Source organism: Cariama cristata, unplaced genomic scaffold, assembly GCF_000690535.1.
Source record: "Cariama cristata isolate BGI_N322 unplaced genomic scaffold, ASM69053v1 scaffold41167, whole genome shotgun sequence".
NCBI lineage: Eukaryota > Metazoa > Chordata > Aves > Cariamiformes > Cariamidae > Cariama > Cariama cristata.
In genome coordinates, this window is record NW_009629111.1 from 1 (window position 1) to 26,933 (window position 26,933).

The 26,933-nt window shown below is 35.7% G+C and overlaps 1 protein-coding gene across 1 annotated transcript in view; it reads left to right on the forward strand.

Moving 5' to 3' along the window:
- The first annotated feature begins 2,257 nt into the window (after positions 1-2,257).
- KIAA1107 (KIAA1107 ortholog) overlaps positions 2,258-26,933 on the forward strand; it is a 33,575-nt gene continuing 8,899 nt past the window's right edge. Inside the window, exons 1-11 of the mRNA XM_009705047.1 lie at positions 2,258-2,685; positions 10,016-10,284; positions 11,204-11,321; positions 14,336-14,425; positions 16,592-16,672; positions 17,841-17,937; positions 18,561-18,649; positions 18,865-18,967; positions 22,686-22,868; positions 23,681-23,818; positions 24,894-25,023. Of these exons, the coding sequence (XP_009703349.1) occupies positions 2,258-2,685; positions 10,016-10,284; positions 11,204-11,321; positions 14,336-14,425; positions 16,592-16,672; positions 17,841-17,937; positions 18,561-18,649; positions 18,865-18,967; positions 22,686-22,868; positions 23,681-23,818; positions 24,894-25,023 (1,726 nt within the window). The remainder of the gene's footprint in view (positions 2,686-10,015; positions 10,285-11,203; positions 11,322-14,335; positions 14,426-16,591; positions 16,673-17,840; positions 17,938-18,560; positions 18,650-18,864; positions 18,968-22,685; positions 22,869-23,680; positions 23,819-24,893; positions 25,024-26,933) is intronic.

Consider the following 26,933-nt stretch of genomic DNA (forward strand, 5'->3'; position numbering starts at 1 on the left):
GCGGGCCTCAGCGCTGCCTCTCCCGTGTCCTTCCTCTTCTCTTTCTCCAGTACTAACACCTGTTTGAAAGCTTTCCCATTCAAAGCAGTATCTCCGCAGCCTTCCTGCAGCGTTTGCAGAGGACTTTCCTGTAACTTACTTATTTTCCTCTGCCTTCGTCCCTCTGCTGACAGCGCGTGGGTGTACTTTCCACCGTAGCGTGTTTTTTATGATATGTAAAGGCTTTGTAATAGAACAAGAGTAAGAAACAGCACAAATCCTGAATGTATCCTTTACAACTGTCTGTGCCCACTAATACCCTTGTTAGCAAGATTACCTAATGAAAACAACAAAGAGAAAGCACACTAGTGTCATGTTAAAAAAAAAGTTATGAATTTGGAAACATAGAAGGACTTCATCAAGTTAGATACTCAGTGGTCATCATTAAGTCCTAGTGATCCATGGGCTAGGCGAAACACAGCACGGCTTTCCCACTAAATTGGGATCCCAGAGCGAGGTGTGCCGCTCCATCAGTGCAGCGTGTGGGCTGGCTGCTCCCCAGGGACTGGCACAAGGGCCAGCGTGTTTTCCCATTGCCAGCTGTTGGCACATATCTGACATCTCACTTGTCTTGCTCCAAACCTTCTGTGAGTACGTGAGGGGTGTTGGCTGGTGCCGCCACCAGACCTTGCAATCCTCCTTGCCTTGAAGTGCCTCTAATCCCTCTTTCAAAGAACTGAGCAGCGTTGCTTTTCTCTAACAAAGCTGTGGTGGTGCTGCCTACCTTCTATAAAACAATGTTGATGTTGGAGCCAATGGGCACTTTGGGGCATGCACAGGAGCAAAGCAGTGGGCACTTGGATTTCAGATGAATTCAGGATGTGCCTAGAAAATGTATGCACTTGCAGGCTCTTGAGATTGTTGGCAAGAAGAAGGGGAAGGTGTTGCAGTTTTAAAATTTAGTGCCTAGACCTCTCCCTATTGGTTTCACTCATTCTCTCCTTAAATTTGTAAATAAGACGGCAGAGGGCTACAAACATGTATTCAGGGTACTAAAGTCATAGTAAGTATGAAAGAAAACTTTTTGAACAGAGAGTACTATCTAAACCAGAATCATTGTAGTGAAACAGACTGATAAACTGGCATTTGTTAGGTTACTGTCAAAGTCTGGCAGGAGCATTAGCAAAACACGTGGTAAGAAACCAAACAGCATGGGGTTTTTTGTCTCGGATTTTTCTGAACTCCATTATTACTTTGATTTCATTAATTGTTTCACCTTCATGTAAGTGGTGGTATGGAAGACTTTAATGCAGAAGCATCATAATGCAAATTTTTAAAAATGCAAACTGTTTTAATTTGGGAAATAATTATTTGGAATAATTATTTTGATTATTTATATACTGTTACATCATTCCTTTATTTTCCTAATGGTAAGCACTTAGTATGTCTACAGTTCACTGATACTTGCTTTCAATTTTGTCTGTGTTTGCTGGAAGGCAAGTAATGATCTCCAGAGTCCTGCATGTTCTCCCAAAAGCATGGTATTGAAAAACACCTTTAAACTCAAACCAGCTCATCTAATTATAAACCTTTTCTCTTTTCACTGTGAGTTTAGATTCTTCAAACGAACCTCCCCATATATTCTAAGCTACATATGAAGTGCATTGTGCAAGATGGTTGGTTTTTCTTAAATTAGTCTTCGGTGCTGTTTGATAGTTCAGATTTTGAATCTTCTAACCTAGCGCATTCTCTGAAAATTCGTGTCACAGAATGCACTGGAGTTTGACCACAGTGAACGGCTTTGGACCAAGGAAAGGAAGCAGCTCTGGTTGAAAAGAGCCTAACTTCATTGTTCAGATCATGACTTCTGCTAGTCAGTGCCTGTTGAATCTCAGTGGTTTCTTCTTGTTTAAGATGCAAATTAATTAGATCTTCACAAATCGAAAACAGTGCCTTAAATTACAACTTAAGGTTTACTGGCAGCTAGCCTAGTTCTTAAAGCAGGTGAGTTGCCATGATGCGTTGTAACAAAGACCCATAGCTGCAGTTGAGCTCCTGAGAGAAAGTTGCAGTCTTCTACAAAAGTTCTAGGTTCTTTGGTAATAAAAAAATAGAATAGAAGTGGAATACTAGTATAGTATTGAAGAGCTCATCAAAGCTATAAAAAAATCTCATTCCTTTTCCTGTTTGTATTCAGCTTTTCTTTTATCTTCCCAAGTAAAAATGATCTTTCCTTGGGGATTTTTGGAATTTTTTTTTCTCACAAGCTACATCTGTCATGCGTCTCAGCGAGACGTACTTCCTTTGGGTCTCTGTCTCTCTTAATCAGGAGGAATCTGGGCTATGTCACTTGTGTGCTGAAGGCTGTGCAGCTCCTCTTGCCAAACTTCTGAGCGTTTTTGAGCAGGATGGAGGACGTGGTGAACTTCATGCTGATGTTTCTGCATACCCTCGGCATGAAATAGATGAGCAACTGAGTGCTGCTTTACTTGCACTTTCTGAGGACACCAGCAAGAAACTGCTGGTCACCAGGAAGTGCAGCATTCATATTGTAGACACCATTCACCCTATGTTTTTGCCCGATGAAACTAATGTAATATTGACTCTGCCCTCCAACAGCCTTCCATCACTCTTCATAACACAACTAGAAAAGGGTCAACAATTGCAAGTACCTGAATGTATGGCAGGAGATGACTGCTTGAGCAGGTTCTGCACTCTGCCTCAAGAAGAGAGGAACTTAGCATCCCTGAAGGACAATAGTCTGTCACAGATCATTAGATCATTAATATCTTGGCTGCTGAGAGGGAAACTGCTTGTTACCCTTTCAGTTGGAAAAAATACAGCTTTAGAAATAAAAACCTAGTTATTATTCTTATTGTATCCTAATATTTGTATTAACGGGATCTGATTTAAGGAGAGACAGAAAAGGACCTAATGACAGTCAGATTCAATTAAAAAACAATAAATATGGATCAAATACAAAGGAATACGATTGTCATTGTGACGTTTACTGCTACAGGGGTTAATTTGCAGTACCAGCAGTTGATTCAAAGTAGACCAGGCAAGCCTTCGACTGTGTTATGTTTGTATAGTTCTGTATCGGGCAGTAGAAGGATGCCACATCTAGCTTGAGTGCAGGCAAAACATTCTTTAAGGTAAACTCCTAGACAGCATGACAATTACTTCTTTCTGTAGACTCTATGCACACCTTTCCTTTGTAGAAAAAAAAAAAACAACTTCAGCTGCAGGAACTGCTATTAATACAACAGATACCCTATAGCATTGTTCCAGTTTCATCTGTCTCATAGTCACATGTCTTGCAATCTTGTTGTTGCTCACGTCTGTCAGAATCTTTTCTGTGTGCAGGGGGAAAAAAAACAAGCCAGAAGGTGGGGTGCCTGTTAAAATTACATGACATCAGACTGATACTACAGGAGATGATGGCTTAGCTCTATTTTGAGCTTGACCTTCTCTTGCACATGAGCTTTTCATAAAGCAGTTGCACCAAATACAGCACAACTTGTTTGTTAATATTTGTTCTTTAAATACAACTCCCAGTTACGGTTCCATAACATTGGATTATGAAGTAGTGAAAAAGGGAAATATTTCTTTAAATAACTCATGCATGAGATTATTCTTACTGATTGCTGGATTGTCATAGTCCCCGTTGGATACCGGCTATTTTGGAGGAAACAAAGGTGACTTCTGCTCATGTACACTGAATTCCTTTACACTTACGCCTCAGCAATCTTACCCTTAATATCTAGGCTTGTGCATTCCTTTCTAGTGGGTTATGATTGCAGACCACTCTATTTCAGAAGAATAGCATGGCTCCCATGTTCTTGGAAATTTTGTGGGTTATACAGTTTATTTGGATATGGTCCTTCCCTTTTATCCTCTTATCACTTGTGCCTGTTGATGTGGTGTACCCTACCACGCAAGGAATATCGTCTCTGAGTCACTGATTCATGTAACTTGTAAACAAGCTAACTGCAAAAAGGGCTTTCTGTGACACTCACAGGTGCCTTTTTTGGCTCAACAACTATTCTTTTCTTTGCATTAAGACATAAGGGAATGAGCAATACAGCTGAAAACAATCATTCCTCCCAAAACAAACGAAGTTAACAAACCCTGCCCTACAAATATGGCCAACGTGGGAAATTTGATGTGACTGTCTTAAACTTTGTGAAATGATAAATCGTGAATTGTGGAAGTTAAAATGCTCTGTAAAGGCTTATCGCCAGTGAACAGTGAAAACGGAGAAAGTTGAGAACAAATTATTGTGAACTAAAGTGTTTATTTCCTAAATTAAGGGATTAAGGAATATATCTTCCGAATAGCTAAGCTGTTCTAACTTAATGGCTTTTGTTCATACAACCATGTTCTCTGGACTGAGTTTGTTATTACAGCACCAAGTTTGTTGTGGTTATAAATATAAGCTAAGCTAGTCATTGAGAATAATTAGACTTTGCTAAGCAAGGAAGGAGGGAAATAAGTAAGATACTGCATGAAGCTTGTAGTTTAGATTTTATGCTATATCCTGTTGGGGGAAGAAAGCCTTTACCATGATGACTTGTTTCTTTTGATGAAAACAGGCTTTAAACACATGCCAAACAACAGTCACCTTATCTCCTTTCCGCATACATAGAAACAATAAGTTTGTCTTTTTTCTTATTGGATTTTTTTATCCATGTTTATTTCTAATCTCAATTTCTCAGAGGAAGTTGAGAAGCTAAACTGTCAAGTTGCAGTATATTTGGTATGTGTGTGATATTAACAACTTTCTTTGGAAAACATAGTATCTTAATGCCATGGATTTATGCCCCAAGGAAGAAAAAAATCAATTTGTGGTAAATAGGTAGAAACCTTTCACTGTAATCATCACTCCTTAAGGGCCAGATTCTTCTTCTGAAATGCTTAGTTTTCACAAGAAATTGGAAAATTTAATTGGCATCTGTGTGAGGCAGCGAAGCAGTTGATGTTGCATCTCATGAGAAGAAATTTGCTGAAATGCTTGTCTCAAGATAAGTATTTAACTTAATTGATTAATTAAGCTAAAATAACCATCTTAGCTGCAAAAATCATGCAGACTGTTCTTTTAGGAAATTTAAAGGGAGATGGAAGAATCTTAAGGGATTAAGGTAGGTTGAAGTTGCACATACGACATGCCTAACTTGCACTAACAAAGGTGCTATAGGTGTATTGGTGAAATATTTTGGCAAGTCCACCAAGATTAAATGCAGTGCATGAGAGTATTTGCTGCAGTTGCGTTTGCTAAAGACAACAATGCATTAAAACCGTGGGCAGGGAGTAGTTCAGAGACTTCCTATGTTCTCAGTGTTATTTTTATTAACAAAAGTTAATAGATCTTGGTTTTATTTTGGCATCTAATTGCGATAACACATACCTTTGTTTAAGTGAAACTGTATAATATGGTATTTTACATGTGTACAGAAGATATTTCAGTGCTAATCTAGTTACTCTAAAGTTCTGGTATGTGCTATACCAAGTTCCTATTGAAAACAACACACAGCATCTGTACAATTTGTAAATAAAAGAAAAACATAATTTGTTTTGTCTGTTTTCATTAATTGTATTATCCCCTACGCTACCAAATAAGTATCTTGTTTTGGGCATCTGTACTTGTCCCTCTATTCTAAAGTTACCATAGTATCTTTTTTTCAGGGCAATTAAACTGATGCACTGTCAAACAACAGAATTTCCGCTTTTCATATGTGTTGGACTTTTGTGCTGACATAGTATTTATGATGGAGAAGTTTCTGATTTTCTGATAGACTTTAGCATTAACAATCAGTCTGTATTGCTAGCTGAGAGAGAAAAAAAATCAAGAAATAAAAAAAAAAGCAGCTCTTCCCTGGCATTATTAGGCTTTCGTTCAAGCCTGCGTTGTAATCTCTTTGCTAATGCTCTGCAAATCTGGGCATATATGCAACATATACATAAACAGACAGGATCTTGTACATGTCATTAAACAGCTAGTGTCTAAGAACTCAAAAGCACTTCTTTAGTGACATCAATGACATGTATGTGTAACTGAGGAGAACATGGGTAAGGAGAAGATGGCAGGTAACTGTCTTCTCCAGATGGGCTGTCAGTGAAGAACTCTCACTCAGAGCAAGCAGAAGCTGCTGTAGGGAGCATTGGAAAGGTGGATGCCTAGTTAGTTGAGAACTTTATTTATTTGGCTAACAACTCCTTTGGGACAGTAGGAGAGGCTGTCCTAACAGCTTCCAGTGAAGTTTGGTGATGACAGTGTTAATTCCAGTGACTTCCAGTGTTCTTGGAAATAACAACAAAAATGGGTTCCTCATGCTTTTAAATATGGTATTTCATGAAAAGAAAACCTGCAATTTCTCACTATTTCTGAAATGTTTCTGTTTGGGATTTTGTCTGTCTTGCAGACAGCAGGTATGGCCCACAGTAAAGAAATGTACCTCTTGACTCGAAGGACCAAAGAAGTGGATCATAAAATTATTTTTCAACCCAAATACTAATTCAGGATTTTTTGTGATAATTTTTTTTTATATTTTTAGTGAACATAAAAATGTATTACTGATTCTAGTCAGTATTGGCTTTGTGGCTGTTCTAGGAACAGAATTGAATGATTGTTCTTGTAATGAGACTATGGTTTTCAAGACTGTGTGGAGTTATGCATCTACAATTGATAGAAACAAATGAGCCTTAAAGAGTTCTAAGGCTGAGAAACTTCCCAAAGAATTTAGCCTAAGTGATTTGGAATGAGAGGAAATACAACTTCAGGACACCTTTAAAAAGAAAACTGAATTAAATCTTTAGATGCACAAAAGTAAGTTTGGTTGGGCTACTTGGTGTTTTCTTAGTACTTTACAAACTACTTTCTTCAAAGTGCATTTTGAGATGTCTGTGTAGGCTATATGTTGTTATGAAAACAAAGTAACTCCATAGTGCTTATCTGTTGTAGGAAGCTGTTTGGTCACAGTGAGTATAATCTAGTATTTTGCTGATCCTCATTAGGGATGTTGGAAGACCTGGAACATTTTTATGCCTTCTTAGATAAAAACTGTTTTCTTGTAAATACTTAACTCGGTTCAAAACTTAAGCTCTAAGACCTCCTGAGGATACTTGTATCTGACTTAAAGAAGAAACTTGTAACTTCATAGAACTGTAGTCTTCTGTGCTTGAACTTACTAAACTAGTCACATCAAATGATGCCTACTCAAGAGGCTTGGACCAGTAAAAAGTATTCGTATCATAATTCTGCAGTAAGGGTCCTGGTTTCTCATAGCAACTGTGTTTTAAAGAGATGGGTTTACATTATCACTAACACATATGAGCTCTAAGGTCCAAGCTGTGCATTTTGCTATGGATGAAAGATTTCCTTAGCTTTTATTTATGCAGGAAGGCACCATTTGAAACTCTGTAGAAGACAGTCTAGAAAACTACACTCTGCCTTTAGAAATGAGTCTATAAAATAAAGGGTGTTGCCAAGCAAAGTTTTCTATAACAGGTTTTAGAAAACTGCAGAATCTTCCACTCTGGAAAGAACACCTAATGGCATTTAACTGAGATAAAGGAAAAATTTTAAAAGATGTGCCAAAATCGTTATTGCTGTCTGTGAAGCAGAATAATGGGTGCCTCCGTGAGTCTTCACAGTAGTAAATTTACAGTCTGTATTAAGCAGGACTCTAATATACAGACATTCTGCTGAGTTTCTGGAAGTAATAAATCCAGGACTGTGGCTGTATTTTAAACGTTAACTGAAATAATCCAGGTTCCTTGACCTTTTACAGGAAAAAAACTTAATTCAAATAGAGTAACTTTTTCACATCTAGAAACTGGTTACTTAGTTCTAGTTTAACAAAATGCCACTTTACTTGTTTTATTTACGGAGCTCCTAGTTGTGGTAAGCGTGCCATTTTTATTGACTGAAGCCTAGTGATAACAGAATTGCTTTCCTGAGGTTTCTTATGTAGATTATCTGAAAATACCCTGGGGATTCCTATGAGATTGTTGCCTCATTGCCTACCTTCGATTCCCTATGGATATGTTTTTTCAGTGACTGGCAGAAAGTAAGCAAAAATATTGAAATAATGAATTTATGGCAAAGCAGTGTATCTATTGCCGCTAATTTTCTTTCTCCCTCAAAGTTAATTTGTACTGTCTTTACATGTTGAATATGCAATAGCTCCACAGCAACAGAAAGGTCAGTAAGTAAAGTTCCAGTGCAAATTTAACCTAACTTGTTATGAATGGCAATTTTCTTTCAACAAACCCTTACCAGGGATCTTCCTGCAGTTTTCCACATTCAGTACGTGTTACTAGTTTACTTCTGTCATTGTGGTATTTGCTTGTATCTGGTGAAGATGCAGGCATAAAGTGGGAATAATTGGATTTTGTCTAGTAGTTACATTGTCTATGTCACTTTAAGTGACATTTCTTGGAAGATCTAATGTGGAGAAACAACTTGAAAACAAAACTTCAGAATACTTCTGTGGCATTTTGAAATCTCTAGGTTAATTGGGTTTGTACTCTGAATTTCTGTTCTTGAGTCCTACTGCCAGAGAGCTGTAAAACACAGATGTTAAGTACTGAGAAGTATAGTGAATGGGGAAAATGTGTGGAAGTCATGGTCTTGAATTTTCTAAAGAATTGCAAAGCAACCTGTGGTCCTGTTCTTGGTAATATGGCATGTTATTACTTGTTTTTCCCTCATGCTATTACACTGGGTTGGAAAGCACTGTAAATATGAAAAGCAATAGATGGTTAGGCCAAGTTCACAGGTTAAGAGTTCTGAAAGCACATACAGGTACAACAACCTTAAACTCATGTAAAGAGGGTCTACCAATCTTAATCTTTTTCAGTGTGAAATTTTATTACTGCCATCACATGTTTTCCTGGCCCTGGCTTTCAAAGTCTAATAAAATATTAAAATTCCCATTCACTACATTCTTGTTTCTTGTCATTCTCTCTTGGTGAGAACCTGTATCACACAGACGAAAAAAAATTCTACCTGAGTCCTTTAAATACAGGAATTAAGAAGGAAGATGATTTCTTTGTATGTCTTCTCTGCCCCTTTAGAGGACAGTGTTCAAATAGCATACTCAAATTACTTATGTTCCCAATATTAACAATAAAGCCTCTTTGCCATGGAATAAGTGACTACATGCATATCTGTAAGTATGTGTCTGTTAAATCCAAAGTAACTGTAGCTCTTCTGTTAAACTTTGCTAACTTCATCTATATGGTATGAAGCCACTGATGAAGCACGTTATGTGTTCATATTGACTTTTTAAGGCTCCACTAAGTTGCTGGAGTGCAGTATCTTTCTATAAATACGATATCTTTGCAGTCACAGACTGCGGGTTTTGTTAGCCTTTCCAGATCTTGAGTCAAAAATAAGCTGGTGAAACAGATGGGAAAGCGGGAAGCTGGAATTACTGTATGGGCAAAGTGAAAGCTCTTGGGTAATCTTAACTGCAAATGTTCATGCTTTCAAGCACTTCCTTTGAAATTAAAATTTATATCTCCAATACCACTCATTTCTATCTCTATACCATTCTTACGGCTTTGTACTTGTAACCTTGATGTTAGAAGGTTTTTATAGTTTTGGGTTTGTAAATTTGATTATACTAAATGACAATCAAATGCCTTTTCTTGATCATACTAAGATTTATAAATCGGTCATCTGTCATTACTTGATACAGCTTGCTTCTGCTTTTGCCAGTAGATTGTTATAGTAGATGAGTTATAAAGAGCAGACAAAAGTTTCTTTAAGAAAGAAAGTGAGGGAGAGAAACCTTTGTTCCTTTCAACATGATGTTACATTTTATTTGTAATGCTTGTTTTTGCTTTTTCAAGCATTGCAAAAATAAGTTTTCCAGAGATACAATTTTAAAAAGGGTTTTTTTAATTATTAAGCACTGTAGAGTCCAGCTTTTGTTTTCTCGTCATGAACTTTGTTACAGAAAAAATGTCGTTTTTTGTTTGTTTTGATCAATTAAAAAGTTACAGGAATAAACTTAGTGTCATCTTCTAGGCTTGTATATTCATCTGATAAAAATCTTAAAGAAGCTGAGGAGCTGGCTATGATGAAAAAAGTATTGGAACCCAAATTAATACCAGAAAATAATATTGCTACTCTTCAGAACACTCAACCAAATGTAAATTGTCTTGGAGATGGCAAAAGAACACCTGTTGATCAGAATACCCCAAGTGGAGCTGTGCAGAAAGAAGTTGCTTCTTCATCTGGTATTGAAGAGGAAATTCCAGGTGTTGTTGATGCAGAAAGCAACAATGCCACTGCAGGTAGGTTTGAAATTATACTTTTGTTTGTTTAATTTTCTTTTTTTTTTTCTTTTAAATAATTATCCAAAGACTTACATAGATGTGAAAATGCAGGCAAAGATTAAAGGCTATTGTTATAACACAACTTACAGGGATATTCTTTGCTATGGTCTGCCGTATTCTCTCACACTTTGAAAAAACAAATTGCTGCAGAAGTTTGGCAGGAGTGGTTCCTAGCCAATGTGTAGCATAAGAAAGCTGAGAGGGATTGCCAGGCAGTGGGCATGTTTATCACCATTTTGTCCTGTCTTTTTTTCTGTAGTACAGCAAACTTGAGTCCTCACCACATGGGGCTTCCACAGAGCAGAATCTCTGCATTCCTTTCCTTTTCTAGCAAATTACATTAGTTCCACTGCTGGTTTATGAAGATTTTGGAATCTTTCAGAATCTTCTCTACTGCAGCTGTGAATGAAATACGTAACATGAGGAAATGTGTAACTGCATCTACACCAGAGGTGTTGACTGCTACAGCTGTGTCATTAAGATAGGATCGAGCAACAAATCTGTTCAGGCAGAAGCTTGTAGCACTATATGACCCTGAACTTCTTCAGAGTCTACTCTTCTTTAATGCAGATGTACCAGATCTCTGTAGAAAAAAAATGAACTGGCTTTATAATCTTAGGAAAGAGTAGCTGTAGCACTTCTTCTATAGGTAGCAAATATGAAGTGTTGGTCAAATTTCTGGTATCTCAAGTCAAAACGAGAAGTAAAATGCAAAGTCTGGAAAACTTTTCAAGGAAAATTCTAGCTTGAATATGCAATATTAAAAACTTTCATTATGTCAGATTCTTCTTTTCAAATATTTTCAGTTGTCTGTGTACTGTCAATAGTCTAGTCTAGAGTGGACAAAGTGAAAATAGCTATTTCTTTCCATCTGCAGGTAATTCCAAACTAGAAACTGCATCTGTGTTAGGAGAAGACTTAATGATGCTCTACAAGAAGTGCTGTTGTCCAGATATTAATATTTGCATAGAAGGCAAAGATTTTCAAGCTCATAGGTACATAAGTATTTACTGTGAAGTTCTTCAACCAAAATCCTTCTAGTATAAAACACTGCTGGTATTGTATATCTATAGTAAGTTATTGCTGCTGCTGTTATCTAGCTGTGAACTGTTACAGTTTTTAGGTGTTATGTGAGAAGCAGCTGTACTTTGATACTAATGAAAATCATTTCTCATTAACGGCAACTGTTGTAAAAACAATTACATTTTTAGCACTTCTAAGATTGCCATTGTAAACTCATATAAAGAGTATATACTCATGTATAAATACTGTGTAGGTTTTCTTTGCTAACCTTTTCTTTTAAGTAATCTGTGCTCTCTGAAGAAAATGAAAAATCTATTAATAAACTATTCAGCTATTAATGCTGAATAAAATTACCATACAGGTAGAAAATTTCTGGAGTAGTAATTGTATATTTTTTCCCCTGCTCTTCAGAATCTGTGCATACAGAATCTGATGTTTACTTTCATTACTTCAGTCCTGTAGATGTAAAGATTGTCAACAGCCTTTATTAGATCTAAAGTCCAAGACCATTTAAGAACTTTGGCCTACTGGAGTTCTGTAGCCTGGGAAAGCAAATTAAAGTATCAGTACTATTCCTTGTACCTTTGATATGAGTCTCTCTGCATTTGAGAGAGCAAACTAGACAGCCTGTATTTTGTTCCCTCTCAGTATATAAATAACTGAGAGAGATTATAAAAAAACCTCCATTACTTAACACAAAACCAGTGTGGGGGCTTATATTACTGACATTACAAATATCTTTACAGAAGATATAAGGGGGGGTGTATTTTTTTAAATAATAGAATTAGAATATATACTGAATTTCCAGAATGTAGTGTAGTTGGGTATGTTTGTTTCTTCTGGTCTACACTATAAGAAGACATGTTCTCAGGTCCCTAACTTTGAGAAACAAATACTTTAATGCAAAAAGAAAGCCAACAAAAAGATTTCATCAGTAGATCTTCTTTAATTGAGGCCACTTACTGCCTGGAGCAATGTATCTAGTCTAACCAGCATCAAAAAGTATGGCAGTAAATCATAGAGAAGACAAGGATGTTCTGAAATGGGCACAAGGCTTGCTTGTTTTAGTACTGTATCATGTGAACAGTAGGAGTCAATAAGGGAAATTTAACTTTGGGTATAATTGCGGTGAAAGCACAAGTATGATTTACTTATTTTAAGAGGGTTTTTTTTAATTTCTCAAACAGGAGACAGTTTAAGCCCCCACCTTCTCCCACCCACTTATTTCAGTATTCCTTACTTTCTCGTGAAGTCCTATAAACTTCCAATAGACTTTACAGTGTGAGCAGCAGCGGTCTGAGAGAGTTGCCAAGTTACATCATCCTAGTGCTGTGTTGTATTCTTAGCTCTGAGTGGAGCAAGTCAGATTTGTTCAGCAATAAACTTGCGGCACAAACCATAGCAGTAGGAAAGCACAGATAAATCTAGTTCAGATTCTTTTGGTATCTCCATGTATTTTATAAGTTAAAGTTTTATCACTGTATATTTAGGTAATACATACTTGTCCATATTCTACTGAGTAGCTGTCTTATTTAAAATGAGTCTTTGAAGTATCCACTTCAGCTATGCCCTTTGAAGTTGATCTAGCCCTGTTAATTACTAAAATTTATTTGGAAGAGGATGACAAAATTGAAGATAACATATTTCATATGTCCATGATATTGTGTTATTGTATCATAAAAACAAGATTGTGTGTGTATTCAGAATTTCACATACTTGAAGTTGTGATGTGATACCCGTTTATGTGTGGACATATTTCACTGAGATGAAAAATTCTGTAAATTCATCATTATTATTGCTGGTTGAATCACAGGAGAAGTTCCTAAGTTAAAGTGTTGAGACTTCTGAAGCGGGGAGAGAGATCAGAGATTCCAGAATATATAATGACTAGAAAAGAGACGATAAATAGTATTCTTCTTACTTCTTCCTACACAAAATGAGAGTGCTCTGAAACACTTTAAGAGCCAACAAATACATGTAAAAGAAAGGATTCTCATGCCTAATATAACACTTTTGCTTTTTCTGCCACAGGAAATACATGACAAAGTAATTTTATAAATAATAGGAAGCTTAATAAGTGTCAGGAAAAAACTGTGTATATGAGAATATTATCTATGGCTGCAGTGACCCAGATAAGATGTATAAAGGCTAACACTGTAACTGGTGTTAATCTGGAAGGCTGAAATCATAAAGCAGTCTCTGTCCACTAGCTTCTCTTCCTTTCTGTCCTTCCACTTCCACTGTAAGAAGCTCCTGTTCCAAAGCTCTTTTCATCTGTTTTTTTGAAGACTAGAATACTGGTGGAGATACTGAGCTACACAGACTACTGTTCTGGAGTTTCTTTAATGTCTTTTGTGGAAGTAGTAGTAAATCTAATTAGCCCTTTCATGGCCAAGCATGCCTTTTAAATATACAAGGGTAGTAAGTCTAAACAGAAGTAATTGATAGCTCTTCTTAAGCAGTGCTGGAAACACACATTGTATTGTTGTATCATGTTAGTATCGAGTTTGTTTGACTTTTAGGATGTGCTGGTAGGTGGAATGCCAGTTTCGAATAAGAGAAGTTTTATACTTCTCTTTTAATTTTAATAAATACACATTTTGTAATATAAAAATAGTTTAAGAGATTCAGGATATAATTACTTGGCTAAAATGGGGCTGTATAAACAAGGTTATTTACTGTTACTTGGTAAATAAGAAAGAAATTTGCCATTTTATATTATATAAAAGGAAAATGCTTGTCATAATAGATTTCTTCTGTGTGAATGTCAGTCATACTAGAAACAAGCTTTAACTAAGAAATTTAAAGTACTGTTTGGGTTTTTTTTCTCTAGCATATTTTGAAATTCCAAACATACTGGAAGAAAAGGTATGCAGTATACAGATGACACCTTAATGCATAAAGGCAAAGATTTAAGTCAATCATGAGACAGTCTCATAATAAATATTTGTATCTAGTGGAATAATGTTTACTTTTTCTCTCTCAGGGCCATTTTATGTGCCAGATCTAGTTACTTTGCTGCTATGCTGAGTGGAAGTTGGGCTGAAAGCTCCCAAGAGCACATCACTCTTCAAGGGTAAGTGTTTTCTTTGCAAGTTGTGTGGGAGCAAAGGTAGGCAATTTAAAATCACTGCAAATATGTAACAACTGTGCTGCGTATAGAGCACTGAAGATTGATCTGCCTTGACACTTTTCTTCAGCCTCATACTTTCCTGACTACTGTTTGGACTTCAGTATGAAACAGCCTGTGTGGTGTATTTGTTAATATTGTCAGATGGTTCAGGGAAGAAGTCTTTCATCAGCAAAAGGGTATTAATCCTTTTTTGTAGAGTATGTTTTAGTATTCGCAGTCTATTTTCCAATTCTCTTCTTTCGTTTCATGTTCTACATGTCATGAAAAGTATTGTGAATGTCTGAACAGTGTAATTTATTTTTGTACCTATTTGTACAATAAGAGTATATTTACAATGTAAAGACAAATAAACAATTACATTTCTTAAATAGTGTTTAATAATGATATTTCAGTGTCATACACTAAACCGATTTTGACTAACGTGCTTGTTCGCAATGGCTTTCTGTGTGAGAGCTGAAAATAATGGAGCTGTTGTAGAATGAATGCTTAAGACTTCATAGATGAACTGGGGACTGCCAGGTTAGTTCTTTTCAGTATCAGAAAAATTAATTGAAATATATTAAATTTTCTTTAAAAGCAAACTAATACTGATACTTGTACATGTTAGCTTTTTTGTTCAGGCATGATGTTGGCTGACAGCTTTCTTCAGAAAGCACTGTGTACCTTACAGTGCTGAAAAATATAATTGCTTTTTGTTGATATGAAATTGCTTGACAAAGTGATACTTTCTCATATTTTCATAATTTTAGTTTTCTGTCAGTGTAGTAATGTTGCTGCAAAATCAGAAAGATTATCTATTGATTTGGTTATAACTTCCTAATCCTTATAAAACAATACACTTTTAATTGATTCCTTAGCTTTTATGCTATACATAGTATGTTTTAGAAGCTGATAGTCAGCAATTACTCTGGTATTTACACTTCTCTCCCTGTAATTGATTTCTACATGGTTAAGAAATTTGCATCCTTATTTTTCAGTACTCCTGAGAAGTACTTAATCTTTATATGAGTATAGTCTCATGCCATTGTCTCATAATTTCTGTTCTTAAGAATCATACCCATAATATTATCTTTTCTAGTTCAGTTTTCTGCTTGGTGCAGATTTCCATGCTGTCTTTTTAAACACTTATAAGTAAAGTACATATGGCTTACTCTGAAATAATGAAAATTCTGCATAAGATAACAGCTGTCAAGACTCTGGGGAAATTCCTTCTTGCAGATTTTATGGCTATCATGTGTACTAATATACAGAGACACAACTGCTGATTTTGCTTCTTAGCATGTTGCAACGTTTGTTTTCTTTCATTTTGTTTTTAGTCATCAATGTCTGTTGCTTAAACATGTCTAATGTTTTAAAGGGTCTTAGCTCAATCTGCATGACTATATTCCATTTATACTAATGTACACAGCACTTGTGGGTTCTGAAGATTGCATGCTGAGACGTATGTACATAAACACAATAATATATTGTTCAGGAGATCGTGTCCACCATTTAAAATAGTTGTTCTGTGCCTTTCTGCATTACAGTGGTGGGACAATGCAAACATGCAAACGCTACTCTGTGTAGGAATTCCATATTTCTTAATCTGAATCTAGGAATAGACTTTTTCTGAATATTTTGAGATGCAACATTCCTACTTAGCATTGTAATAAAACTATTACATGTATTTTTATTGTGGGAAAAGCTTAAATATATCATAAAATCAAAAATTAGAAAGAATTATTATAGAACAATTTTTAAATGTATAGTTGCTTAATAATTGACTTATTACTAGTAGAGAGCTTGGAGATGATGAAAAAATCCATTTTGCATATTAGCAGTGTGTAAATAATCTAGATACTAGTATTAGTCTGTTTATGATTTATTTTCAAAGATTTAAAGTATTACAAAGTTTAAGCAAGACTATTGAGTAGCAAAATTCACCCAAAATTTAGATATTTTTACATTGCAGCAATCTTGAAAATAGCTTTAATTTCATCAGATTATTTACCTTCCATTCACAGAACAGCTGAATGATGTATCAGCCTTTTGATCAACTTCCTTTGGCTAAGAAATATGGTGCACTTTATTCTGAACATGTCTTTATTTGTATTTTTTTCTTTTTTGCAGCATAAGCCATGTAGAAATGAGTGTCATCTTGCATTTTATATATGGAGGTATTCTGGACTTTCCAGACAAAGTTGATGTTGGGTATATGTCAACTTTTATTATTTTTTTAATTGTAGTTTGTGCTTGTTCTGTATTTTCACATTAAAATTTAAAAGGAAAATTCTTCATGTAGTATAAATAAGACACAGATGTCAAATATAATGGTGATTACACCTAAACATACTTGAACAAATTCCAAAAATAAAGCAGTTGAAGAAATCTTGTTTATTTGACAGCTACTGGAAAAGGTGTGCCAGCCATTTTTTGAGTATTAGATGAGAAGAGAGAGAAACAAGAGGGTGTTTTACACCAAAATAATTCCCAATTTGCCTGTACCTTCCTTTTAGTTTTCAGAATAATATATACAATATGTGATAATATATAACAGTTAATATTTGGAATCTATCTTTTTAAAAATCATTTGAGTTGATGCAAAGGCTAAGTAGTTAGTCTTAGATCCATAAAAGATGGTATATAGCAACAAATGTAAATGTTGGCATTTTCTTCTGGGATAGTTTTTAATCACAGTTTTATACATAATCCTGTATTAGTGAAGTAAGTTCTGAAATGTGTGAATTATTCCCTGAAACCATTTATATATTAGCTGTCGAATGCTGCCACTAAACATTAAAATGCTACAATTTCTTAGTGTTAAATTGTTGTTCAAAGCTTATCAATCTAAAATAAAAATATGGAATTGTTTATAATATGCCCCAATGTCAGTGTTTAAGTAATGAACTGATACAGAAAATAAAATTATGGTATTGGTTGTTATCTAAAATAATTAATAGTTTGCTCACTGTGCTTTTTAGTATTTGGAAGGGACATAATTCTCAGATACAATGTCATGAATAAAATTTTATGTAATCCTTGGAAAAAAACTACAAAATGCCAAAACTCTGCTGGCGCAAGTATCTTTTTCACTTGCTACCCTTAAAATAGAGAAACTGAGAGTCTTCTAAACAGCTTCTCAGCCAGCGGCTGAGGCTTACTTTTATATAGACTGAACTCAGTGGCTGGGAGATTATTATTAGATCAATACGTGTTTCTGTTCAAAGATTATTCTTTGGCAAGTTTCACACTTGGTTATCAATCTATTTCTGCAGTAAATTCTGACTGAACAAAGAGATGAAATTAGCAAGTTGTCTTGTAAGCAAAATACATATTTCAAAATGATTTTTGATTCCTGTTGCTATTGCTTTCTCTTTAGTCGCATGTTGAGCATTGCAGATATGTATGGGCTAGATGGGCTGAAAGAAGTAGCTATCTACATTTTGAAAAGAGATTACTGCAATTTTTTCCAAAAGGTATGTCAGCTCTCATGCTACTTTGAGCCATAAAGCCTAAAAAGAGTTTTCATTCTGTTACATACACATCATATTGACGAGATACCCAACAACTGTGTGGTCAAGGTGTTACCTTAAGTCAATGGACCGTATTCCTATGTGTAAATCTGCTAAATTCACTGGGATTGATGGTGGTAATAAGGCCTGTGGTATCATCCACCTATAGAAACTTCTAACCACAACTGATGAAAAGCAGTATTCCACACAGGTAATTCAATGTATTAAATTACACTCTGTGTATTCCATTGTATATGTAATTGTTCATAATAGGAATATGGAAATACTATATATTTGCATATCAGATTTCATGGGCTTATATTTAGAAAATATTTCTGTTCAATTAAAATTAGTTTAAAAACAACTGCTTAGAATTGAGCATTTTCAGGCATTAGGCTCATTAGGCTGAATACTACTTTATTGACATGTGTGGAAGCAGATGACTTCCCTATTCTCCATAAAGGCAAACAAACTTAAATACCATGGTAGCTAACAGTACTTCTGTTTGAACTGAAGATTTTGTACTTCTGTACAGTTTCTGTAAGTCATAATGTACAATAATTGTGATAATTTGCTAACAACTCTAGCCTGTTCCCGGAAAACAGCAACCTGTGCTAGAATGCATGGCTATTGCTCATTCATTGGGAGTGGAAAACCTATATGCTGCTTGCATGAAGTAAGTAAAATAAAATAAATTATCGTTTGTTTTTCATTTCTCTGCTTTCTGTTGAAATTATTTTGCAAGATTGGGTTTATTTTGGCATATAAAATGTTCAGATTTTAAACATTTCTTTTTTTCTTCACAATACTTTAGAGGTATCACTTATGCTAACAAGTGAAGATAGAACATTTTTCATCTTCCTTACCTAAGAAAGGCTCTCTTTTCAACAGATGGGTAGGAAAACATTTTGCAAAATGTTTGTCAGAGAGAAGCTTTGCCAGTTTACCTACTGAACTTCAGAACAACTGTCTTGTTATGTTGATTAACTCTTTGGTAAGTAGTATATAGTGTGCTTTTATATAAAAGCAGAGCAATGTAACTTTTTTCCTCATTTAGCTGTACAATGTAATTTAAGAGATAATACATACAGTATTTTAAATCTGTAGTACACTTATACTGTGTAAAAGTTCCCATTAAAATAACAACTTAAAACCAGGTTTTCATGTGCAGATGTCGTTGTTATGCTTGATGGCATGCAGTCTAGTGATAATCACATCCAATTCCAGCATAATAATACAAAATAAGTTTATGAAACAGCTGTGAGATCAAATACATAATGCTGTGCTATGGATAGCGAGGAACAGCACATTGCTGTACCCGTTTCTACATTGGGTGGCAGTATACGTCATTTGTGATTGCCTTTTCCTCTGCCTCTATTCTAATTTGGAAAAAATGTACTACTATTTTATTTTTTTTTTTTCAGACTTCAGGTGATCACTGGCTATCAGTGATCACAAGCCATTTGTTTACAGGCAAGCTGTCTTTTCAAAAATAAAGTAACAGTATAGTATACATGTCTTCTACTTCTTGCATAACAATACTGAATTGGTCCCCTCAAAGCTCAGCATTCATTTCTTGTGGCACATACTTACATTGTTCCAATTTAGATCTACCTAAACATAAGTACTTTCGAATTGTGTTTCTGTATAAAACTACGCTCAGAGCTGACTTAAAGTAACTGATTTGAACTAGACCTGTTAACAGGAATTTGGTCGAGTAATTAGCCTGTAAATGCACTGAATTGTAACAGAGATATGAAGAGTATATAGAGAAGCTAAAGGTAAATGTGTACAGCTGCTGCCAAGCATGACTGTATAGGGATGTGGCTTTAATGTAACTAGCTCAGGTAACATTCACGGGATGGTTTTGGTTCCAGCACACACCAGACAGCTAAGTATGTGACATCTCGTATATCTCATGCTGAAGTCCTTGTCCCCATGTCTCTGTTACTGTTGTTATCCAAGCTAAATAGCTGAGGTAGGCTACCCACACTGCCAAACATACCCCTAGTTCAAGAGATGCACTCTTAAATGGTTCTGGCCAAGAACTGCCCCTTACTGAAAGGGCTGTGAAGGTTTCTTGGGGCTGTTTTTTGTCAGAACTTCTTTGATGGAGTGCTTACCTCATCAAGTGCTGTGGCCAACTGTGAGTGGCGGCTGCTACTGCATATTCAGGTGAAAGCCTGAAAAACAAGAGATTTCAAAGTTATGTGACTGTACCAAGAGAAGCTTGAGAGTATCCACAGTTACAAAACCCAAACAGTCATTCTGCCAGAATGCATAATTTCTAACAGAATAAAGATAGTAGCTATAGCTCTTAAGATACTAAGTGTTCTGCCATTGTATTAGATCAGTATAGTCAGTTGTTCCTAGAACATATACATAGCTTTGCATGTCACATGTTGTATAAATATTTGAGAAGTTTTAAGTAACACTTTCAGGGTTATACATCAGTTCATTCTGATCTACAGTGATCATAGTTACACCACCACCCATCTTCAAACTAGTTCAGGTGTGTACTGTAGCCAAGAGTGTATGTAGACACAGTTCTAGGCTCCTCTCCAGGTGCCCTTGTGCAACATTATCAGGACAGCTTAAAGGTAAACCTAAGCTACTTCAGGCCTTCCTTCCTCTCCGTACCTCTTGTAATATATCAAGATGCTGTGGTTACATTTTGTGTTGAAATACATGAGCTATCTTTAAGCCACCAGCATTTGCAGAACTGTCGTGGCACTGTGGTACTTGGTACTGCTCCAGCGGTGTACCCAGCTTCTCTGGAAGATTTCTGCAGTCTGGACTAAAGCGTTTTTTGGTTCCCATTTTACTGATTTAAAATTTGTGTTGGTGTGTCTTTGCAAGATTTACTGATATTTTATGGACTGAAGCCTAGAAAGCTTTTAGAATTGTAAAATTAAAAAATAAAGCATAAGCCTTTTCTACCCACAGGAGAGTTCTGGTGAGTGGTCATTTAACTCTGAGCTCTTAAGACACCCAGTCCAAAAACTTGTGGAATTCCCAGTGGAGGTTTTCACAATCTGCAAAAATGCTTAAGGGTGCTCGAGGGGGAAAGAAGAAAAGGTCTGACTTCAATTTTGCAGGGGCTACTGTATGTTTTACAATCCTCTTTTCTCTGCTGCTACAGTTCTCTGCTGTAAAACCTTTTAACAGTTGCACCCAGTTAAATAGTATGACTCTACTGATCCTTCCGTTTACCAATCTTGGAAATGTAAAACTTAATTAATGTGAGGCACCCTTTCAGAGGAAGAAAAGGTGCAAAGAAAAGGAGATTGCTGATCAGAAAATCTCTGGGAAGCCACAGTGATGAAAACAGAAATATTAAAATGGGAGTGCAGTTTAAAACACTGTTCAGGTACTTATCCCTGGTGTCTCAACTACATGCAAGAAAATTACCAGTTTTTAGATAGTAAAGTGGACTCCACTTTAGAATGGTTAGGAAAGAAATTATAACAAGAGAAGTAAAATTCAGTTAGAGCCACTCCTACAAAGTGCTGATTTAATTAGAAGTCAATGAAGGCATTTTCTGTTTCCCTGGAAGCGTCTAATGGGAGTAAATACTTACTACATTGCAAGCAGGGCCTGAATTCTGGACAATTCAAAAAGCTTGTAATTGAGTCCAGTGGGAGCAAGATCAAACCATAAGCATATATTTAATCCTTAATTTACCTTATATGCATAGAAGCAAACTGGTTTTGCCCACATATGAGTAAAATAATTAAAAAAATAGTTGAACAGTGGCTGGCCAGATTATAACTACAATATGCATGAAGAAAATCTTACCTGCTTTCTACCTTGCATGGGACAAACATGATTACAATCTGAATTTCCAGTAGGGGTTTTTGTGTCACATATTTATCTGAATTGTTGCTTTCACCAGTGTTACTGATCTTACTGCATAATTTATCAGTGACCTGCTAGGTCATGTTGAGTAGAGCTCTCAATCCATTCTAATGTGGATAACAATAAATTGCAAGTTCTTTTTAAGTGATATATTAGCCAGTAGAAGTTGTCCTCGGGTACTGTGCTGATGCAATGTACAAAAGAACCAAAGGCACAAACCAGGGGAATAAATAGTAGCAAATCTGTTTGCTTGTTTTAAATGTAACTATAAATATAACAATTATGTTTCTTAGAGAAATGTTAGACAACAAAGAGGGTAAGTTCAGTTAAAACTCCATCTGGGAAGACAAATATTTGACGTCTAACTCCTTTAAATAAAGCAAAAGGATTCATAACTATGAAAATGCTTGGGTGCTTAGTATCCCGAATGCTAGGCCATCCATGCTCACCTAAAACTTTCACTTACCCATTTTATTTGAGAATGTATTACATCTTTCAGTAACCTAAAAGGTTTTTCTCTATTCAATTTCTCCAGTTAATGTTTGCCTTATTTTGTTCAGGACTGCAGTAAGTAATGATACACAGTTGAAAAAATACAATAAAAGCTACTGAAAACGTTACTGCCTATCTTCAGCAGGCAAAACAGAAGCAGTAGATTTTTCTTTCTCTGCTTTAGTTTCAAAGATAGGTATAATGTTCAGAATTACCAAAATCCAAATTGATTTAAAGAAGGGAAATTAATACATGATTGGATCCTTGTAGAAGTGTTCAGTAACTGAACAGAAGCTATTTTACGAGCAGCAATTCTTTAGGTGATTACTTGGCAACCGGCTAATTTCTCTTTTTATTTTAAGAACCACAAGAATGCTGCTTTCCTTTTGATGGAGAGTGACCGGCTGATCAATAGTCTTCCCCAAGTGAAATGGACTGAGACAGCTGTGGCCTTGGCATCTAGGCTACAAGAAGAATGTGTAACATTTATTGTGGCAAACTTCCTACATGTAGTACAAAGTGAAGGCTTCTCTATTTTGTTGCAGGTAAAAATCCCCTCAAATTATTGTATGCTTCCAAATAAATTGAATTATATCACACTCCAGATAGTTCAGGCTGCTAAATAACTGAAATAGTTTCAACTTTTGCTTTAAAGTACAATTCTATGGAAAATTAAAAAAAAATAATAAAATTGGGCAGTGCTAAGGCTTTTTTGGGGTGGGTTTGGGGTTTTTTTCAGTGTTTTAAAGCTCACTAATACTTTGATACACAGGGTTATGTGTGTCAGCTAAGCAAAAGTTCCAATGAATTTAGCGGGGCACTTTCTGTGTTGGAAAGAGGTAAGTATATACATAAGCTTTGAAAAAGCTTTTGGACCCCCTCGAACAACAGTATGTACTTCCAAGAATGATTATGAATATTAGCAGTATACTCAAACTCTTACTTATTTTGTTTCGAGTTGCAAGAATGTGGTGATGCTGCAGGTCCTGGTGAGAACACATCTAGTCATCTAGCTGGTTCATTTCTCCCATGAAAGACACTTTTTTTTTAATATGTATAGAGGATTAACATCGCCCTATTTATTTTTTTAAAACGTTTTGTCTTTGAATCTAGAATTGCATGTGACTGTAAATTCATCACAGTGTGCTTGTTGCTGAAGTTTGGGTTAGTGAGAGGCCTCAGGATCATTTGCTAGAGGCCTGGAGAGGGGTGAGTTATGGAATGGATACAAAGGAAGACGCTCAGCTTTGGAATACCTCCTGCACAGCCCGACAGCAGATCCTCTCTGCTCAGTAATGCTTTTGCATACGAAGTACACTCTTTTGTTTTAAACGGCTGCCTTTTGTTGTTTCCTCAGGCACAGGCAATGAGCAGCGAACCTGACCTTCTAGAACTAATTTTTAATGCAATTGAAAAAAGTATTAATAATGAAAATAGCTGCTTTCTTCTTGTAGCTGTGGATACATTGTTGGACTCCGCAAATGTGAAGGAGATGGTAGGTTTTTCAATGTGCAGTGTTTGTAGGAAAAACTATTCTGGTATTGTTTCATTTAATGGTTCAAATCAGATGATGTAGTTTGAGCTCAGGTGGCTCAGTCCTGCAATTTGGGTCGCACAGAAAAGCATCTGCATAAATCCAGGGTCTTGCTGGAAGTGCAGAAAATGTTGGCATTTGTTTACTGGCTATTAAGAGTTTTTTCCTTTAAACAGAAACCCTATCTATGGCAATAAAAAAATTACTGTGTATTACTGAGAATGTAAGTCCCATAGGCACCACTGCTCTGTTGATCTTTACTATCACTTTAAATTTGTGACGAGAAAAAAACTTACCAAAATGTTGCATTACCTTAAACCTATAGGGGAGAAGAGATTGTTCTCTTTCTCTCTATGTATCTTTGCCCCCTTTTTTTGTAAAAGTCACAGCTACATTTGCTTTTGTTTAAGACTGTCCTTTGAAGCAAGGACTGCCTTTTAATCTAGTGTGTGTGTTTTGGACTGGGGGGAGGTGTCAGTCTCCATGTGTGTAACACACCGTGTATATCCACACAATCTAAATATATTTAAGCTGTGGTTGACTGTAATGCTGGGGACAATTCATGAATAGTATGACATACTGATTAAAATCCAGAATGATGCTACAAGCAAAGAATGAAAAATAAATGCAAAATGAATTAGTGCAATTTGGTGCTATTGTAGATCTTGGTAAAAGCAATGAAAATTTAAACAGATACGTTATTTTTCCCTAGAGTATTTGACCTTGTTGTGACACAGCTGACAGTAAAGAGCTATTATGGGGTTCATTTAAAAAAAAAAAAAAAAAAGGAAAGCAAAAAAGAGCAATGTGGTGTTTTCTAGTGCTGTAGCATGCCTTGGTTTTAAAGTATTGTAAAAATTACTGTGGTGGGCAATAATCCTTCAAAAAGAGCATCTCCATCTAGCAGACCATTATAAAATATAAGTGATGACATCATTGATCTAGCTTAGGGAGTAAGTAGATTCTGAAAGGAATAATGACTGGTTGCTATGACAATATGCCCCTCGCCAGCTGCTGATTTGTTACTTGAACACAGGGTTTTACGTGCAAGATCCAGGCTCTGCGTGATAAGCTCTGGGTCTTCCTGGTTCAGTCTTTTTATGCTGTTCGTCACACAGAAAGCTGGAAGCTGATGAGGCCAGACCATCAACATAAAATACAAGCAGGTATGTCTGGCATCAAATGGCATTAGAATTTTTTAGCAATCTGTTCAGTAGATAAAATGTGGGTGTTATTGTGGAGCCAGATACAAATGAAAGCAAAATTTATGATGCTTTAGGTTTTTGAAGTGGTATTTTAGGATAGAAGCATGATAGCATGCTTAGCTAGTTTCAAACATGGGAATCGGCAAGTCATTTTCTGTGAAAAGTCTCCCCTGTGTATATGATAGGAACCAAAACCATGATGAGTGATTCTATTCTTATTTACAGCTACTCTAAATTATTGAAAATACTGCAGTAGGATTAAAAACCTTATCTGCCTCATTTTTAAGGAGATAAGCACTGTGGATGAATTAAATCTGCACAAAGCAGATTATCTGTTCTATGAATTCAGTTTCTGTCCTTTATCGTTTTCTCCATAATGTATAAATATTGCTTGTCTCTTGCATAATGCTCATCTTGTGCACTGTGAGTAAATGCAGATAGCCTGGCTTCACAGTTGATTGGTATTGTGATATTGTGTATGCTACTGCAGAGCCCCTAAGGAGCTGCATAGTGTTCTCTCAAAATTTTAACTGACAGCACTTCCAACAAAAAGAAGTTGTTGTTCTGAACATTTCTTTGTTTTGAAGTACACAAGTATTCTGAGGATGCAGAACTGATGATGGAGTTAGGTTATGGCTGAATATTAGCTTTGACAGTACAGTGTTAGAAAAGAAAAGAATGTGTTGTAGACTTCTCTAAAATCGAATCACTTTTGATTCAAAGGAGAAAAACATTTTGGTGTCCTTTCTGTTAAAGACATTAGTAGCTAGGATATGATAATTATAAAATTGTTTATGCCTATATGTAGATGACAATTTTATTCTACAATTACATGCTGAGAGAAAGATGCAGTGAACAGTCTTTCTAAGCATGATTGAGGGATGTAGTCAAATAACATCTCACTGCTACTGTATAAAACAGGTTTCTGATTTCTTTCTGGATTATAAAATCCTTCAGAAGCTGGCTTTAGAAACAAGAGTGGGGTTTTCTGTTTTGAGGTGTTTTATTTTTAGGATGATCGTGTCCTTACTGAAAATAATGTTTAGGCTGCTTTGCACTAGTGCTCTCAACACAAAAAAATATATTTAAGACCAAGGTGTGCCTTAATTGTCCAAACTCCATCTTGCCAGAAATTGTTTTGTTTTCTTTTAGATTAAATTATAACTCTAAGCTAGCATACATTGTATATGTAGACAGACAGGCTGAAATGTATGCATAATCTGGTTTTAATTACAGGCAAAGTGATCACACAATTACTGGTAGACAAATTTTAATCTTCAGGTGAAATATGTCTAGGATAACTTAAATCAACTTTCATCTTAAAGATTTCTGGTGGTGGTTTATCTTCTAAAGATTTAACCTATATAGAATTAGAAGGCTATAATAGAGGAGGAAAAATGCCAAAAGACAACTAATGATATTATGGGTTTTTTCATTCACAACGTGTCTTGTGTTTTCTTAGGCACAAGTTTATATGGATTTTGTCTTAATATATTGATATGTATTAATGTGCACAGTCATTGCTAGAAAAAGGATTAGTTCCCTGGGGTGCCATTTTCAGCATACCTTTTGTGTGATTTTTACAGACCTATATAAAAATTATTTTTAGTATCTTCAATAAGAAGTCAACAGAATTTTTGTTTTACACATACAGAAAATGTATCCATGTATAAATAGCACGTCAGAACATGAGGCACTGAATGCTTAAATTTTTAATAGATTTTTTGCAAAACCTTTTTTTCAGCTGAAATAATAATATCAACAAAAATGAAACCTTATTGATTTGGGGTCTGTACAGTGTCTATAAATATCCACTTTGTATTCTACAAGCGCAATTGATTTAAAGGCTTTATTGAAAAATCCTTCCCTCC